Source organism: Ictalurus punctatus, chromosome 16, assembly GCF_001660625.3.
Source record: "Ictalurus punctatus breed USDA103 chromosome 16, Coco_2.0, whole genome shotgun sequence".
Classification (NCBI taxonomy): domain Eukaryota; kingdom Metazoa; phylum Chordata; class Actinopteri; order Siluriformes; family Ictaluridae; genus Ictalurus; species Ictalurus punctatus.
The window spans coordinates 4114399-4132722 of NC_030431.2; the positions used below are offsets into that span (position 1 = coordinate 4114399).

Genomic DNA, 18324 nt, shown 5'->3' on the forward strand with positions numbered 1-18324 from the left:
TTTTCTTTTTTTTTTTTTTTACAAATGTAGTTCTTCTACATTTGATACTTGTTTTGTCTTGGGTAATATATAGTTTGCATACGTACTTCCATTTGCCTCTGTGTGGTTACTGCAATTCTACAGAAACGTGATTTTTTTTTCCTAAAATAGTCATGGTTAAAACAGTTTTCTTTTCCCCACTCACACTGTGTCTTTAAACAGCAGAGTGTTCTTGGTTTCGTTCTATTGGTGTGCCGAAAGCCAATAGGAAGGATTTACAGTACAAAGAGATCTACTCCCTCCCCCTTTCTATTGTGTCATTACCCTCACAAGAAGAGCTTCAGCCTAGAGCTGGGAACGCGCACAGATTTCGCCTTCTACTGATCAGTAGAAGAATAATCTTTACTGCATATGCAATGCGTCACAAACGTATTTATCGTGCGTTAAAGTGTAAGTATTGGGAATGGATACTTTGAGGATAAATATGCGCAGAAAATGCTGGATTGCCGGGCTGCTCTATGCGTTCGCTGTGTGGAATATTACGAAGGCGCAGATTCGCTACACAATACCAGAGGAGCAAAACGAGGGCACTGTGGTTGGAAATATCGCCAAAGACCTGGATTTACAATTATCCGACGTGTTTGAACGGAATTTGCGGATTGCTGTCGAGTCTGGTAAGCAGTATTTTGGCGTTGATCCAACAAAGGGCGAACTGGTTGTGAAGGAGAGAATTGACAGGGAGAATTTATGCGGCCAAAGCGCCACTTGTATTCTTACGCTTGAGGCTATTGCAGAGAATCCTTTGCAGTTGTATCGCTTTGAAATAGAAATTCAGGACATTAATGACAATTCGCCGGTTTTTCAAAATAAAGAAAGCACGTTAAATATCGCAGAGTCAACTGCGCCTGGTGCAAGATTTCGTTTAGAATCAGCCCAGGATCCTGATGTGGGATCAAATTCCCTGCGCACTTACACACTGAGTAAAAACGAACATTTTGCATTAGATATAAAAACTGAAAAAGATGGCGCAAAGGTCCCCGAGCTGGTTTTGGAAACGTCCCTAGACAGAGAGAAGCAACCGATACTCAGTGTTTTACTAACTGCTTTAGATGGGGGGAAACCTGCTAGATCTGGTACTGTACAAATCTCTGTTCGTGTCTTAGACATAAATGACAATGCTCCGGCTTTTGATCAGGCTCAATATGACGCACAAATCGCCGAAAACGCATCACCGGGAGCTGTAGTTGTTTCAGTCAGAGCTGTGGATCCAGATGAAGGAGTAAACAGTGAAATACTCTATTCGTTTGGACCACACACATCTGAGGTGATACATAATTTATTTTCTGTCGAATCCATCTCTGGAGACATTAAGGTAAAAAATAATATCGATTATGACACGGGGAGCTCCTTTAAGTTTGACATCGTCGCTAAAGATAAAGGTACTCCGCCTATGGAAGGTCTTTGTAGCGTCCATGTCGAAGTTTTGGATGTGAATGATAACGCACCAGAAATCCTCTTAAAATCTTTTCCTAGCCCTGTGCGCGAAGACGCGTCAGTTGGAACAGTCGTAGCGTTTATAAGTGCTAGAGATTTGGATACGGGTGATAATGGCAAGGTTAATCTAAGTTTATTACCAGGCACGCCGTTCTCTTTGAAATCTTCGATGTCCAACCACTATACACTAATCACAGCTCAAAAACTGAACAGAGAAGCGCACTCTGCATATACTGTTGTGATTGTTGCTGCTGATTCAGGATCACCACAGCTCACGTCTCAGCAAGAAATACTCGTAAATGTTTTAGATGTGAACGATAACGCACCTGTTTTTACGCAAACATCATACGTTGCCCACGTTAAAGAAAACAGCGCTGCTGGATCAATTTTGTGTTCGGTGTCGGCTTCTGATCCAGATCAGGGAGAAAATGCTCAAATTTCTTATTCGATTTTAGACTCTAGAGTACTCGACGCACCACTGTCATCTTATGTCTATATAAATTCAGACAATGGGAGCATTTTTAGCATGCACTCATTTGATCACGAAAAGGTGAAAGTGTTTCGGATCCAAGTCCAGGCGAAAGATCACGGCTCTCCGTCTCTGAGCAGCAACGCCACGGTACATGTTTTTATTGTGGACCAGAACGACAACGCCCCCGCTATCATTTACCCCTCCGCACTCATGGGCTCCGTGTCTCATCAGAGAATGCCCCGCTCCGCTAAAGCAGGACACCTCGTTACTAAAGTCACAGCAGTGGACGCTGACTCGGGCCATAACGCCTGGATTTCCTATCGGCTAGCGGAGGCCACGGACGCGTCTCTGTTCATTGTCACTTTACATACAGGAGAGGTGAGGACTAAGCGCTCTGTTACAGAGCAGGATGACTCCTCTCAGAGACTGCTCATAGAGATAAAGGACAACGGAGAACCGCTGCAGTCCACCACAGTCACTGTGGATATACTGATAGAGGACGGCTTTCATGAACCAATCGCAGATTTTAGACACAAACACACAGAACCTGAGAAGAAAAATAGCAAAATCACATTATATCTCATCATTTCTCTTGCCTCCGTGTCATTGTTGTGTTTGGTGACATTTTTGGTCTTGTTGGTAAAATGCGCTCGAAGCAGTAGAGGCAGCTCGAGTTGCTGTATCAGACGGAGCGATTGTGAATATAAAAACCCCAACAGAAACCTGCAGATCCAGCTCAACACTGACGGACCCATTAAATATGTGGAGGTGCTGGGAGGAGACATGATGTCTCAGAGTCAGTCCTTCGGCTCGTATCTCTCTCCAATGTCCGAATTCAGTGATTTCACCCTCGTTAAACCCAGCAGCACTACAGACTTTACGAATACTCTGAGCGTGCTCGATGCGTCTTTACCGGACAGCACGTGGACATTTGAGTGTCAGCAGGTGAGAAATTATTTTTATATATGTGGGTCTTTTGTGCTCATTTTATTTGAAGCTCTTTTTCTTCGTTACAGAGCTGTTTTGTATGAGAGTTGTGACTGATTTGAAAAAGACTTGTTTTGTTTCTTTGTTTGTTTGTTTTACTGTATTTAGGTACTACATACTATCTTGTATAGTTGGCGCTTGAATTATAGGCATATTTAAAGTTGTACGTGTCTTTAGTTTAGCGAAATAATTCCCCAAAAGTCGTAAATATGCTTCATTTAAATGATAGCGCTGTTTTGTGCGCAGTACAATTCATAAACGTTTTATTCCCAAAGTCAGATCGCAATGATGGTAAAGCTAGTCGGGTGAAGTTAGTAAAATGTCGTAAAAGTCGTAAAATGCAGTTAAGCAGACATCATTATATTAAATTCTGTATAATACTTCTCCAGTGGCTTGGAGAGTTGTTGTTTTTTTAATCTTATAAAACAATGTTTTCGGGCTTATCTCTCTCTCTCTCTCTCTCTCTCTCTCTCTCTCTCTCTCTCTCTCTCTCTCTCTCTCTCTCTGTGTGTGTGTGTGTGTGTGTGTGTGTGTGTGTGTGTTAACATAAGTACCCCATCCCGAGGTACTGATTTAGTCAGACATATGTCGCTATCCAAACCTGAGATGTTGAAAATTGCTATTAAAGTCTTTTTCCTCATCTCCAGTCGTCATTTGCATTGCTTTTTCTAAGAAACGTTGGTGTCCAGTTTATATTTTAATTATTTTGCTCTCCTTTTTTGCCCACAACACACTGAAAGCTAGAAATTGTAAGCATCAGTGATTATTTACGGGGGTATAAATGTGTGTTTTTACACGCCTCCCTGCACTGCCTCCTACGAATGTATCTTTAAACATCATATACCCATTAGTTACACTGTCTCCTTAAACCAGAGCATCCACCTCGCCTCAATCCATTGGTGCGTCCTACACCAATAGCAAGCTGAAGTATACAAAGAGATCTACTCCCTCCCCTTTCTATTGTGCCACTGCTCTCAGAAGAGGAGCTTCACCCCGGCGCGCGGTATATGCGGAAATTTGGTCTCTTATTCTGTCAGCAGAAAACGGGTGTTACATTTTGCAATGCGTTTCAAAGTAATTTCTAACACTCCTCAACGATATTTGTGCAAATAGACACATTGAGGATAAATATGCGCAGAAAATGCTGGATTGCCGGGCTGCTCTATGCGTTCGCTGTGTGGAATATTACCAAGGCGCAGATTCGCTACACAATACCAGAGGAGCAAAACGAGGGCACTGTGGTTGGAAATATCGCCAAAGACCTGGATTTACAATTATCTGACGCGTTTGAACGGAATTTGCGGATTGCTGTCGAGTCTGGTAAGCAGTATTTCGGCGTGGATCCAACAAAGGGTGAACTGGTTGTGAAGGAGAGAATTGACAGGGAGAATTTATGCCCTCAAAGTGCTACATGCATTCTTCCTTTGGAGATTATTACCGAAAATCCTTTGCAATTGCACCGTTTTGAAATAGAAATTCAGGACATTAATGACAATTCTCCAGTTTTCCAAAATAAAGAAAACACTTTGAATATATACGAGTCAGTCGCGCCTGGTGCAAGGTTTCGTTTAGAATCAGCCCAGGATCCAGATGTGGGATCAAATTCACTGCGAACTTACACACTGAGCAAAAACGAGTATTTTGTACTAGATGTGAAACTAGCTAAAGATGGATCTCGTGTGCCAGAGCTTGTATTAGAAAAATCTTTGGACAGAGAAAAACAGTCAATAGTCAGTCTCACGCTTACTGCTTTAGATGGCGGAAAACCTGCAAGATCCGGCACAACAAAAATCTCCGTTCGTGTACTTGACACAAATGATAACGCTCCAGTTTTTGAAAAACCTCAATATGACGAGCAAATCACAGAAAACACGGCCCCAGGAGTGGCTGTGCTTACCGTAAGAGCTATAGATCTAGATGAAGGCGCAAACAAAGAAATGAGCTATTCGTTTGGTCCTCACACACCAGACACGCTAAGCTATTTGTTTTCTGTTGATCCAGGTACTGGCGAGATTAAGGTAAAAAATAAGATAGATTACGAGACAGACAGGTCCTTTGATTTTGATATTGTAGCCAGAGACAAAGGCAATCCCCCAATGGAGGGCGTGTGTAGTGTCCATTTGGATATATTAGATATGAACGATAATGCACCAGAGATCATATTAAAATCTTCACCCAGTCCTGTCCGGGAAGACGCTCCTGCTGGCACAGTAGTAGCTTTAATAAGTGCCAAAGACTTAGACAAAGGTGATAATGGTCAGGTTACTTTGACTTTGTTACCTGGAACGCCATTTTCCTTAAAAACATCTTTATCAAATCATTACACGTTAATCACAGATCAGAAACTGGACAGAGAAGCGCACTCTGCATATACTGTTGTGATTGTTGCTGCTGATTCAGGATCACCACAGCTCACGTCTCAGCAAGAAATACTCGTAAATGTTTTAGATGTAAACGATAACGCACCTGTTTTTACGCAAACATCATACGTTGCCCACGTTAAAGAAAACAGCGCTGCTGGATCAATTTTGTGTTCGGTGTCGGCTTCTGATCCAGATCAGGGAGAAAATGCTAAAATTTCTTATTCGATTTTAGACTCTAGAGTACTCGACGCACCACTGTCATCTTATATCTATATAAATTCAGACAACGGGAGCATTTTTAGCATGCACTCATTTGATCACGAAAAGGTGAAAGTATTTCAGATCCAAGTCCAAGCGAAAGATCACGGCTCTCCGTCTCTGAGCAGCAACGCCACGGTTCATGTTTTTATCGTGGACCAGAACGACAATGCCCCCGCTATCATTTACCCCTCCGCACTCATGGGCACTGTGTCTCATCAGAGAATGCCCCGCTCCGCTAAAGCAGGACACCTCGTTACTAAAGTCACAGCAGTGGACGCTGACTCGGGCCATAACGCCTGGATTTCCTATCGGCTAGCGGAGGCCACGGACGCGTCTCTGTTCACTGTCACTTTACATACAGGAGAGGTGAGGACTAAGCGCTCTGTTTCAGAGCAGGATGACTCCTCTCAGAGACTGCTCATAGAGATAAAGGACAACGGAGAACCGCTGCAGTCCACCACAGTCACTGTGGATATACTGATAGAGGACGGCTTTCATGAACCAGTCGCAGATTTTAGACACAAACACACAGAACCTGAGAAGAAAAATAGCAAAATCACATTATATCTCATCATTTCTCTTGCCTCCGTGTCATTGTTGTGTTTGGTGACATTTTTGGTCTTGTTGGTAAAATGCGCTCGAAGCAGTAGAGGCAGCTCGAGTTGCTGTATCAGACGGAGCGATTGTGAATATAAAAACCCCAACAGAAACCTGCAGATCCAGCTCAACACTGACGGACCCATTAAATATGTGGAGGTGCTGGGAGGAGACATGATGTCTCAGAGTCAGTCCTTCGGCTCGTATCTCTCTCCAATGTCCGAATTCAGTGATTTCACCCTCGTTAAGCCCAGCAGCACCACAGACTTTACAAACACTCTGAGCGTGCTCGATGCGTCTTTACCGGACAGCACGTGGACGTTTGAGTGTCAGCAGGTGAGAGTGTGATCTATTGAATCTATTAAATTCCACACTTTCTAATACCTTTTTTTTTTCCTGTATCATTCCGCATTTATGGCTACACATTACAATGCACAACATAATGTAGGCTATAAAAAGCATCCTCTTTTTTTATGGCGGTTGTGCCACGTATATATTGTCTATTCGTTGTCTATATTGAAAAATGTGACTGCCTGTACAACAAATTATTGCTGACTATGATGTTTTGTATTGTGCTTTACACTATTTAACAGGATGGTTTGTCGATGGTTCTAGGTATATAGTTATGATTTAGTCGGTTCCTACGCGGTAGATATCTACATTTAAAGATCTACATTCAAACAGATTTATTTGAACATACTTTATTCACAGTTCAATACCAAAACTCTGTCCATATGATTTCCCCTAAAATAATGTCTAAACAAATGGAGGTACAGTTTTGTGTTGATTTGTGTATGGTAGTGCGTGTTTTTAGAGGCTCGTCTTAGCTTAACACAGTAATTTCTTTAAAGGGTATTCACAGTTGGCCTGAGACGTTCACGCTTTTGGATGAACCACCTGACAATTAATAACATCGTCAATTTGTGTTTAATTTTTATTACTTACTGTAACATATAGTCAAGAACCACTCATATCACCTACCCAACTTATTTTTTTCTTGCCCTTTAGGCTTCAATTAAAAAAAAATTACATATGTATCATGTACCCGGAAATAGTTAATCAGAGGCTATTCAGCTTTAAAAATGCAATGAAGTAAAGCAGGAGGTGATTCTCATATTTTAACGTCCTAAAGCGTGTTTGTTAAAGCTGACAATGATTAATATTTATTCCTTTCTTGTTAATATTATCTATTGAGTGCTTTATACAGTAGCGACCCATCCACAGAGGCGTTTATATCAGCCTGCTCAACAAATACTAATCTGTATAAAGTCCACAATCAGAACTCCATACATTTTAAATACCGTTTAAATGTTTATTTCCGCTTCTGAATCACCAACGATTTAAAAATGTTATCTGTCAGATTTAAGCCGATTTTCCGATAGTTTGCTCGCGTTTCTAGATGTTGCGCAATTACGGGGCGGAACTGGCTGCCTCACTTCGCTTAAATAGAGTTATTATTACACCTAGTGGTCAGAAATGGGAGCTGCAACAAGTGCTAAAACATATCAGTGTGGGAAAAGTTTTCCCGCCCAATGCTGGCTCTATGAACATTTTCAGTGAAAAAAGAGCAGACAGGACAGTTGCCAGATTGTGGTAGTTTACAACCCCTTTTTCCGTCGCCCACATTTTGGGCTAGTTTCAGGTCTTGTGTGTTTTTGAGATGTAGTTGAGCTGGAAATTTTTGCTGAAATCTGCAACGCTGGTATTACCTCAAACACAGTTAAAGGCACGACTCTAAGCTGCTCAAAACGATAGATGACTGTATGCAGTCGACTCACAACTGCCTATTACACGGTTACTCTAAAAAATAAAATAAAATAAAAAATAAAAAATCATATATTCTACCCTGTAACATAAGTCAAATGTGATAGTTGACTCAACTCTACTTCATTTTGTTTGAGGCTATGCTGTTATTAATGTTGGCCTGCAACAGCAAAATATATGGTCACAAGCCACTCCTGGCTTTATGCTAAGGATGAAGCAGATAACTGAAATATCATTAATGTAGATGCTTGTATTCAAGGCTAGAACACCTTAAGATTAGAATTTAATCTCTAAACAGTATTTAAATTTATGGCATATTGGCAGACACTTTTATGCAGAGCAACTTACGTTTATTTAATTTGTACATCTCAGCAGTTGGGCATTCCTCAAGGGCCCAACAGTGGCAGTTTTGGTAGTGCTGGGGTTTTTAACTCATGACCTTCTGAGCAGTAGGTCAATACCTTAACCATTGAGCTACCACTACCCTATTTTCTTCAGGAGAAGCAGTATAGAAAAACGCAAGGTAACAGTAGTGTGGAACATAAAATAAATATTATAAAGGACATACAGTAGGATACACTAAGCAAGATAAAGTGCATGTGTGGTACAGTATAAAATAAAATAAAATTTGTAGAAAATATTGTAGGAAAACTATTTTTACACCCTATTTGCACTGTATACACAAGAAGACAAGATATACCAACAGTTAATTTGTAAGACGGTCTCCATTTGACATTAGGAGGTTTATATGTATATTTCATGTTTATTTTGATGAAGCAGTATACTTAGTCAATTTGAAAGTTCTGGTTTTGACAGAGCCTATTACTTTTAGACAGACTACTATATTTTCAATTTAAATGTTCAAAAATAATACTTGATTAATAAACTAAATAACTTTATACGTGTGACATTTAAAGCATCTGTCTGTAAAAATTCATCACACGGTGTTGTTTTCAGACTGTCTAGCTGCATGTCCCTTTAAGACGCTGCTCAGGCTTGTAAGCAATTGGAGCGCTGTCCACCAATAGGGTGCTGAAACACACAAAGAGATCCACTCTCTCCTCCAAGCCTCAGTGCCATATTCCACAAGCAAAGCTCAGACCGACAGGACAGCGTTCACAATGAGGATAGCTTTAGAGTCAGCGTTTTGGGATGCCGATTATGGATTAGGACGAACATTTTAACTTGCGATGGTTTTGGAAGCAGAATATTTATCAAGATCACACTCATGGAAATGGGAGCCATAACATGGAAATCGCGCTTTTCACGGCAAGTGCTGTTCTGCCTTGTCTGGAGTACAATAGAGGCGCAGATTCGCTACTCCATTCCCGAGGAATTGAAAATAGGGTCTGTGGTTGGAAACATCGCAAAAGATCTGGACCTTGGACTTTCTGAAATATACGACCGTAAGTTACAGATAGCGAGCGAATCTGGTAAGCAGTATTTCGGTATTGATTTGGGGAAGGGGGAACTAATAATTACAGATAGAGTCGATAGGGAACAGATATGTGCTACAGTCACGAGTTGTACATTAACGCTAGAAGCAATTATAGAAAACCCTTTACAAATGTATCGCGTGGAAATCGACATACAAGACGTGAATGACAACTCACCGTTTTTTCTTAATAATCAAATAGTTGTTAATGTCGAGGAGGCTAGAACGCCAGGAGCAAGATTCCGTTTGGAGACGGCAAAGGACCCCGATATAGGGTCAAATTCTTTACAGTCGTACATACTAAGTAAAAATGAATATTTTGTTTTAAGTGTGAAAAATAAGGACGGTACTAAAATCCCTGAATTGGTTTTAGAAAAGGCTTTGGATAGAGAGAAGCAGTCCACGCACAACCTCGTGCTGACTGCACTGGATGGTGGGACTCCAGCAAGGTCCGGAACAACCACAATTATTGTTCGGGTGCAAGACTATAATGATAATTCCCCTGTTTTTGAAAAACCCTCATACAAAGTGAAACTACCCGAAAACACCGCAAGAGAGACAGTAATTCTGACAGTTAAAGCTAAAGATGCAGATGAGGGTGTAAATAGTGAGCTAATTTATTCATTTGAACCGAGTACGCCAACGAACATTCAGAATTTATTCTCTGTGGATCCAGAAAACGGCGCCATCACGGTTAAAGATGATTTAGATTATGAATTAGTCAGTTCGTTTAAATTTGAGGTGATCGCATCAGACAAAGGGGCTTCGCCTTTAGAGGGTCTCTGCAGTGTAGAAATTGAAATACTGGATGTAAATGACAATGTGCCAGAGATTATTCTGAAATCTCTTCCTAAACCAGTCAAAGAAGACGCAGCCCCTGGTACAGTAGTAGCTCTAATAGGGGCAAAAGACAATGATTCCGGAGAAAATGGCAAAGTCAAGCTGAGCATACAGCCCGGTTTACCTTTTACACTAAAACCGTCTATTTCCAACTATTATGCATTAGTCACGGATTCAAATTTAGATCAGGAAACGTTCCCTAAATACACGGTTGAGATTATGGCGGAAGACTCTGGAACTCCGCCGCTTCGGTCTAAAACTCAAATATCTGTTGAAGTATTAGATGTAAATGATAACCCCCCTGTCTTCTTACAGACCTCATATGTGATTTACGCAAAAGAAAACGTTAATGCTGGAAATGTATTATGCACCGTTTCAGCTTCGGATCCAGATCAGGGAGAAAATTCCAAAATTTCATATTCAATTACAGAGTCGCGTATTCAGGGCATTTCGGTCTCCTCTTATTTTTATATAAATTCAGACAACGGGAGCATTTTTAGCATGCACTCGTTTGATTATGAGAAGATGAAAGTGTTTCAGATCCAAGTCCAGGCGAAAGATCACGGCTCTCCGTCTCTGAGCAGCAACGCCACGGTTCATGTTTTTATTGTGGACCAGAACGACAACGCCCCCGCTATCATTTACCCCTCCGCACTCATGGGCTCCGTGTCTCATCAGAGAATGCCCCGCTCCGCTAAAGCAGGACACCTCGTTACTAAAGTCACAGCAGTGGACGCTGACTCGGGCCATAACGCCTGGATTTCCTATCGGCTAGCGGAGGCCACGGACGCGTCTCTGTTCACTGTCACTTTACATACAGGAGAGGTGAGGACTAAGCGCTCTGTTACAGAGCAGGATGACTCCTCTCAGAGACTGCTCATAGAGATAAAGGACAACGGAGAACCGCTGCAGTCCACCACAATCACTGTGGATATACTGATAGAGGACGGCTTTCATGAACCAATCGCAGATTTTAGACACAAACACACAGAACCTGAGAAGAAAAATAGCAAAATCACATTATATCTCATCATTTCTCTTGCCTCCGTGTCATTGTTGTGTTTGGTGACATTTTTGGTCTTGCTGGTAAAATGCGCTCGAAGCAGTAGAGGCAGCTCGAGTTGCTGTATCAGACGGAGCGATTGTGAATATAAAAACCCCAACAGAAACCTGCAGATCCAGCTCAACACTGACGGACCCATTAAATATGTGGAGGTGCTGGGAGGAGACATGATGTCTCAGAGTCAGTCCTTCGGCTCGTATCTCTCTCCAATGTCCGAATTCAGTGATTTCACCCTCGTTAAGCCCAGCAGCACTACAGACTTTACGAATACTCTGAGCGTGCTCGATGCGTCTTTACCGGACAGCACGTGGACGTTTGAGTGTCAGCAGGTGAGAAAAAAATGCGCTTTGCGTTAAATGTATTCCAAATAGGCTACATTATATGGAGTCTCTTCATTGTTTTGTTTACTGTTTAATGTATTTAAATCCGCGTAATTGCTTTTAGTGTCACAGCTGTGAGTATGCAACAGAGAGAGAGAGAGAGAGAGAGAGAGAGAGAGAGAGAGAGAGAGAGAGAGAGAGAGAGATGTTCATTTCAGCAACACAAACCTGAAACTTTTCTTTGGAAACGGCCTCTCTTTGCTTCCAGCTAAGATTTGTGTGCTATTTTGTTTGTAAAATGTTTTTGATAGTTTTTTTTTTTTTTTGAATAAAAAATTTTGTTTATTTTGGTTATTTCCTTCCATTGGCCATGGGAGAAATATTGTAACGAAATTATATTCAAGAAAGAGCCACCTTTCTTGATTCTTCAGAACAGCTCAGTTTGCATTTCAAACGAGCACTTCTTCTATTATTATTATTATTATTATTATTATTATTATTATTATTATCATCATCATCATCATCATCATCATCAGAAGCAGCAGCAGCATCTTTTTTATTTTCTTTTTTTGTTATTGCTTGTGATGATGATGATGATGATGATGATGATGACGATGACATAACATCCTGTTATTTAGCATATTTCAGTCCCCATTAAGAGGCACCATGTTGCCCATTGGAAAGTACCAACCGAGCTTTGCGCCAATGGTGTGCAAGACTGTACAAAGGGATCCACTCCCTCCCCTATCTAAACCAGCAGTGCAATGATAAGGCTGCAGAGAAAGAGGATTCTCTCTTTCTATGTTACAGCGCTGTTCATTACATAGTGGACATGTCAAAGTGTCAGGATTTAGGTGTCATCAAAATGAGGGTTAACATGGCGTTGATCTGTGGATGTTGAAGACCTATTTATTAATGGAAAGGAAGATTATTTTGAGCAGATGATACACAAAATCAAAGAAGGGTGGAAAAGGACAGCATTAGGGCTGCTCGATGTGTCGATTTTCTCTCTATTGTAGAATACCGAAGCCCAGATTCGTTATACCATACCAGAGGAATGTACAAAATATAAATAACAACTCGCCAAATTTTCACACAAAAGACAGCGTGTTAAAAATGCCAGAATTTATTGCTCCAGGAGCTTGGTTTCCTCTTGAAAGTGCAGAGGATCTGGATGTAGGTAGTAACCGCTTGGTCTCTTATTCTATGAGCAAAAATGATTTTTTCTATCTAAATGTGAAAACCCTTAAAGATGGAAGGAAAGTCTAGAGCTGATTGTGGACAAATCTCTAGACAGAGAGAAACAGTGTGTTCACGAGCTCATTTTTACAGCCTTAGATGGAGGGAATCCAGTTAAATCCGGCACTGCTTTAGTGCAGATCGTTGTTCAAGACAATAATGATAACAAACCGAATTTTGATATAAAGCACAAGTGCATGAAAGCGCTGTGCTTGGTTCGAGTGTAATACATATAAAAGCCACAGATTTAGACAAAGACTCAAATAGTGAAGTTCAGTATTATTTTGGGGCTCACACCACCGATCCATTGAAGCGAGCTTTCAGTGTGAACCCGGATACAGGAGAGATTACAGTATTTGGAAAATTAGATTATGAGATCACAAAGTCATATATAGTTGATGTATGTGCAAAGGATAAAGGAAACCCAGCTTAACACTGACAGACCCATTAAATATGTGGAGGTGCTGGGAGGAGACATGATGTCTCAGAGTCAGTCCTTCAGCTGCTATCTCTCTCCAATGTCCGAATTCGGTGATTTCACCCTCGTTACGCCCAGCAGCACAACAAAAATACACACAGATTTCATATAGCATTGTCTATACCGTAAGGCTGATTAAGGCTGTCAATATACAGAGGGTGAGAGAGAGAGAGAGAGAGAGAGAGAGAGAGAGAGAGAGAGAATGAGAATATGTTGTTTTCAGCACCACAAAAGTGAACAGTGACTTTCCTCTGTAAACGGTTACATGTAAGTGAACTTGCTACTCCGATTTGTGTACTATTTTGCTCATAAAATACTTTTTTCTGTGTTTATCATATGTTAAGGTTTATTTAGTTTTCAAAATTTTGTCATTCAAGAAAAAAGTCATCCTTCTTGAATCTTCAGAACACCTCAACCTGCATCTTAGAGTTCAGTTAATAACTTGGTACTTTGTAATGATTTTATATATATATATATATATATATATATATATATATATATATATATATATATATATATATATATATATATATATATATATAATCTGAATAATTTTGCAAGCAAAGGTAGCCCGACCCCTAACCTTAACCTTTACCTTAGTAACTTTCTATTCCAATTGTCTCCTACAAACTAGGACGAATTTGAGTGGGAATATTGACTGAAAGATATTATTACTTTTTTATTATTATTGTTAACTTGTTTGGTATTAATGGAGTGACAGCATGTGCATGTGTGTATGTGTCTTTAAGAGTCAGACATTTTGTTATTGGACGTCAGGGCTCCAATAATATGCATGACTGTACAAAGAGATCCACTCCCTCCCCCATAGCAGGGAATCGCACATTGCACAAAGGCAGTACAGACTGTGATGCTCTCCTCCTCTTAGAAATAAAAATGGATTACAATAAACGTCTGTGGCGAAATCGAGAAGTCAAGCTACGTATTTCTTGGATTTTACATTTTCCATCGATGTGGTGATTCGTCTAGATTTTCTTCCACAATGGCAAAAAGGACGTGGTTTGGAGGCTGGAGGTGTCTTTTATTCTGGTTGTTTCTCTTTCTTCTTTTGTGGATTAACGCACAAGGCCAGACTCGCTATTCCGTTCCCGAGGAATTGAACGTCGGCTCCGTTGTCGGAAATATTGCTAAAGACCTTGGCTTGAAAATATCCGAGCTTTATGATCGTAAATTGCGAATAGCCTCCGAATCAGGTAAGCAGTATTTCAGTGTGAATTTAGGAAAAGGTGAGCTGGTGGTTGATGAAAGGATCGACAGAGAGAGCCTTTGTGGACAGAACGCAAACTGTCTGCTGCCAGTTCAAGTCATAATCGAGGATCCTCTCCAGCTTTACAGAATAGATGTTGAAATACAGGATATAAACGACAATTATCCTCATTTTCAGTCAACCGAGCGCGCACTAAAAATCGCAGAGTCCACCGTGCCTGGAATGCGCTTCCCCCTGGAAAGTGCACAAGACCCAGATGTAGGAAGTAATTCTTTAAAATCGTACACGCTGAGCAAAGATGAATGCTTCAGCTTAAAAGTCAAGGATCTTGGTGATGGGCGTAAAGTGCCCGAGTTGGTTTTGGAGAAATCCCTTGACCGTGAGAAGAAAGCTTTACATCAGCTGATGCTTACTGCACTGGATGGTGGAAATCCGGTCAAATCAGGCACTTCTCAGATAAATATCACTGTCCTTGATAACAATGACAACAATCCGGTATTTAACAATGCGGTATATAAAGTAAGCATTAATGAAAACTCCAGTCGGGGGACGTCAGTGTTAAAAGTTGACGCTACAGATTTGGACGAGGGCACGAATGGTGAAATACAGTACTCGTTTGGAGAGCGCACACCCGACGCAGTGCGCTCATTGTTTCTCATTGATCCACAGACGGGCGAAATCATTTTGAACGGGCAGCTGGATTTCGAAACCACTCCGACGTACAATATCGAAGTCAGTGCCACAGATAAGGGGATCCCTGAAATGGAAGGCCACTGCAATGTTCATATCGACGTTTTAGACGTGAATGACAACCCACCACAAATCGTGCTCACGTCCAAACCGAGCCCAGTGCGCGAGGACGCACCGAGTGGCACCGTTGTAGCGTTAATAAGCGCTCGCGACTTTGACTCTGGCGTTAATGGGAAAGTTATTTTACACACCCAACCCGAGGTTCCTTTTATACTGAAATCGACTTTCTCCAATGATTATTCTTTAGTGACGAATGGAATTTTAGATCGGGAAATGTTCCCGGAGTATAGCGTAGAAATCACCGCGTTTGATTCAGGCTCTCCTTCGTTGAGTAGCAAAAAAACAATTTCCGTTCAAATCCTTGATGTTAATGATAATCCACCAAAATTTCCTGATAACTCGTTTAAGGCATACGTCAAAGAGAACAACAACCCAGGTTCGATTGTTTGTTCTGTCTCAGCTTCAGACCTTGATGTCGGAGACAATGCCAAAATATCTTATTCTATAATTGACTCCAAAGTCCAGGACATGCCCCTGTCGTCTTATTTCTACATTAACTCAGACAACGGGAGCATTTTTAGCATGCACTCGTTTGATTATGAGAAGATGAAAGTGTTTCAAATCCAAGTCCAGGCGAAAGATCACGGCTCTCCGTCTCTGAGCAGCAACGCCACGGTTCATGTTTTTATCGTGGACCAGAACGACAATGCCCCAGCTATCATTTACCCCTCCGCACTCATGGGCTCCGTGTCTCATCAGAGAATGCCCCGCTCCGCTAAAGCAGGACACCTCGTTACTAAAGTCACAGCAGTGGACGCTGACTCGGGCCATAACGCCTGGATTTCCTATCGGCTAGCGGAGGCCACGGACGCGTCTCTGTTCACTGTCACTTTACATACAGGAGAGGTGAGGACTAAGCGCTCTGTTTCAGAGCAGGATGACTCCTCTCAGAGACTGCTCATAGAGATAAAGGACAACGGAGAACCGCTGCAGTCCACCACAGTCACTGTGGATATACTGATAGAGGACGGCTTTCATGAACCAATCGCAGACTTTAGACACAAACACACAGAACCTGAGAAGAAAAATAGCAAAATCACATTATATCTCATCATTTCTCTTGCCTCCGTGTCATTGTTGTGTTTGGTGACATTTTTGGTCTTGTTGGTAAAATGCGCTCGAAGCAGTAGAGGCAGCTCGAGTTGCTGTATCAGACGGAGCGATTGTGAATATAAAAACCCCAACAGAAACCTGCAGATCCAGCTCAACACTGACGGACCCATTAAATATGTGGAGGTGCTGGGAGGAGACATGATGTCTCAGAGTCAGTCCTTCGGCTCGTATCTCTCTCCAATGTCCGAATTCAGTGATTTCACCCTCGTTAAGCCCAGCAGCACTACAGACTTTACGAATACTCTGAGCGTGCTCGATGCGTCTTTACCGGACAGCACGTGGACGTTTGAGTGTCAGCAGGTGAGAAAAAAATGCGCTTTGCGTTAAATGTATTCCAAATAGGCTACATTATATGGAGTCTCTTCATTGTTTTGTTTACTGTTTAATGTATTTAAATCCGCGTAATTGCTTTTAGTGTCACAGCTGTGAGTATGCAACAGAGAGAGAGAGAGAGAGAGAGAGAGAGAGAGAGAGAGAGAGAGAGAGAGAGAGAGAGATGTTCATTTCAGCAACACAAACCTGAAACTTTTCTTTGGAAACGGCCTCTCTTTGCTTCCAGCTAAGATTTGTGTGCTATTTTGTTTGTAAAATGTTTTTGATAGTTTTTTTTTTTTTTTGAATAAAAAATTTTGTTTATTTTGGTTATTTCCTTCCATTGGCCATGGGAGAAATATTGTAACGAAATTATATTCAAGAAAGAGCCACCTTTCTTGATTCTTCAGAACAGCTCAGTTTGCATTTCAAACGAGCACTTCTTCTATTATTATTATTATTATTATTATTATTATTATTATTATTATCATCATCATCATCATCATCATCATCAGAAGCAGCAGCAGCATCTTTTTTATTTTCTTTTTTTGTTATTGCTTGTGATGATGATGATGATGATGATGATGATGACGATGACATAACATCCTGTTATTTAGCATATTTCAGTCCCCATTAAGAGGCACCATGTTGCCCATTGGAAAGTACCAACCGAGCTTTGCGCCAATGGTGTGCAAGACTGTACAAAGGGATCCACTCCCTCCCCTATCTAAACCAGCAGTGCAATGATAAGGCTGCAGAGAAAGAGGATTCTCTCTTTCTATGTTACAGCGCTGTTCATTACATAGTGGACATGTCAAAGTGTCAGGATTTAGGTGTCATCAAAATGAGGGTTAACATGGCGTTGATCTGTGGATGTTGAAGACCTATTTATTAATGGAAAGGAAGATTATTTTGAGCAGATGATACACAAAATCAAAGAAGGGTGGAAAAGGACAGCATTAGGGCTGCTCGATGTGTCGATTTTCTCTCTATTGTAGAATACCGAAGCCCAGATTCGTTATACCATACCAGAGGAATGTACAAAATATAAATAACAACTCGCCAAATTTTCACACAAAAGACAGCGTGTTAAAAATGCCAGAATTTATTGCTCCAGGAGCTTGGTTTCCTCTTGAAAGTGCAGAGGATCTGGATGTAGGTAGTAACCGCTTGGTCTCTTATTCTATGAGCAAAAATGATTTTTTCTATCTAAATGTGAAAACCCTTAAAGATGGAAGGAAAGTCTAGAGCTGATTGTGGACAAATCTCTAGACAGAGAGAAACAGTGTGTTCACGAGCTCATTTTTACAGCCTTAGATGGAGGGAATCCAGTTAAATCCGGCACTGCTTTAGTGCAGATCGTTGTTCAAGACAATAATGATAACAAACCGAATTTTGATATAAAGCACAAGTGCATGAAAGCGCTGTGCTTGGTTCGAGTGTAATACATATAAAAGCCACAGATTTAGACAAAGACTCAAATAGTGAAGTTCAGTATTATTTTGGGGCTCACACCACCGATCCATTGAAGCGAGCTTTCAGTGTGAACCCGGATACAGGAGAGATTACAGT

General features: G+C 41.1%; 4 protein-coding genes across 51 annotated transcripts in view; all 4 read left to right on the top strand.

The window, feature by feature from the left end:
- LOC108276785 (protocadherin beta-16) overlaps positions 1–18324 on the top strand; it is a 210794-nt gene that overhangs the window by 177122 nt on the left and 15348 nt on the right. Inside the window, exon 1 of one of the 48 annotated variants that reach the window (XM_017488740.3) lies at positions 336–2890. The exons of 46 other annotated variants lie outside the window; for them this stretch is intronic. In XM_017488740.3, coding sequence (XP_017344229.1) covers positions 443–2890 — 2448 coding nt within the window. In that variant the 5' untranslated portion in view covers positions 336–442. Of the gene's footprint in view, positions 1–335; positions 2891–18324 lie in introns of those variants that run through there. One more of the 48 variants, XM_017488751.3, reaches the window with a different exon arrangement.
- Positions 3491–6514, top strand: LOC128635188 (protocadherin gamma-C5). The gene has a single exon (XM_053686799.1). The coding sequence runs from the start codon at positions 4063–4065 to the stop codon at positions 6499–6501; it is 2439 nt and encodes an 812-aa protein (XP_053542774.1). The 5' UTR covers positions 3491–4062; the 3' UTR covers positions 6502–6514.
- Positions 9146–11719, top strand: LOC128635187 (protocadherin gamma-C5-like). Its single transcript, XM_053686798.1, has one exon. The coding sequence runs from the start codon at positions 9146–9148 to the stop codon at positions 11609–11611; it is 2466 nt and encodes an 821-aa protein (XP_053542773.1). The 3' UTR covers positions 11612–11719.
- Positions 13855–18203, top strand: LOC108276800 (protocadherin gamma-C5). Its single transcript, XM_053686797.1, has one exon. It carries the CDS (start codon positions 14293–14295, stop codon positions 16765–16767), a length of 2475 nt encoding a protein of 824 aa, XP_053542772.1. The 5' UTR covers positions 13855–14292; the 3' UTR covers positions 16768–18203.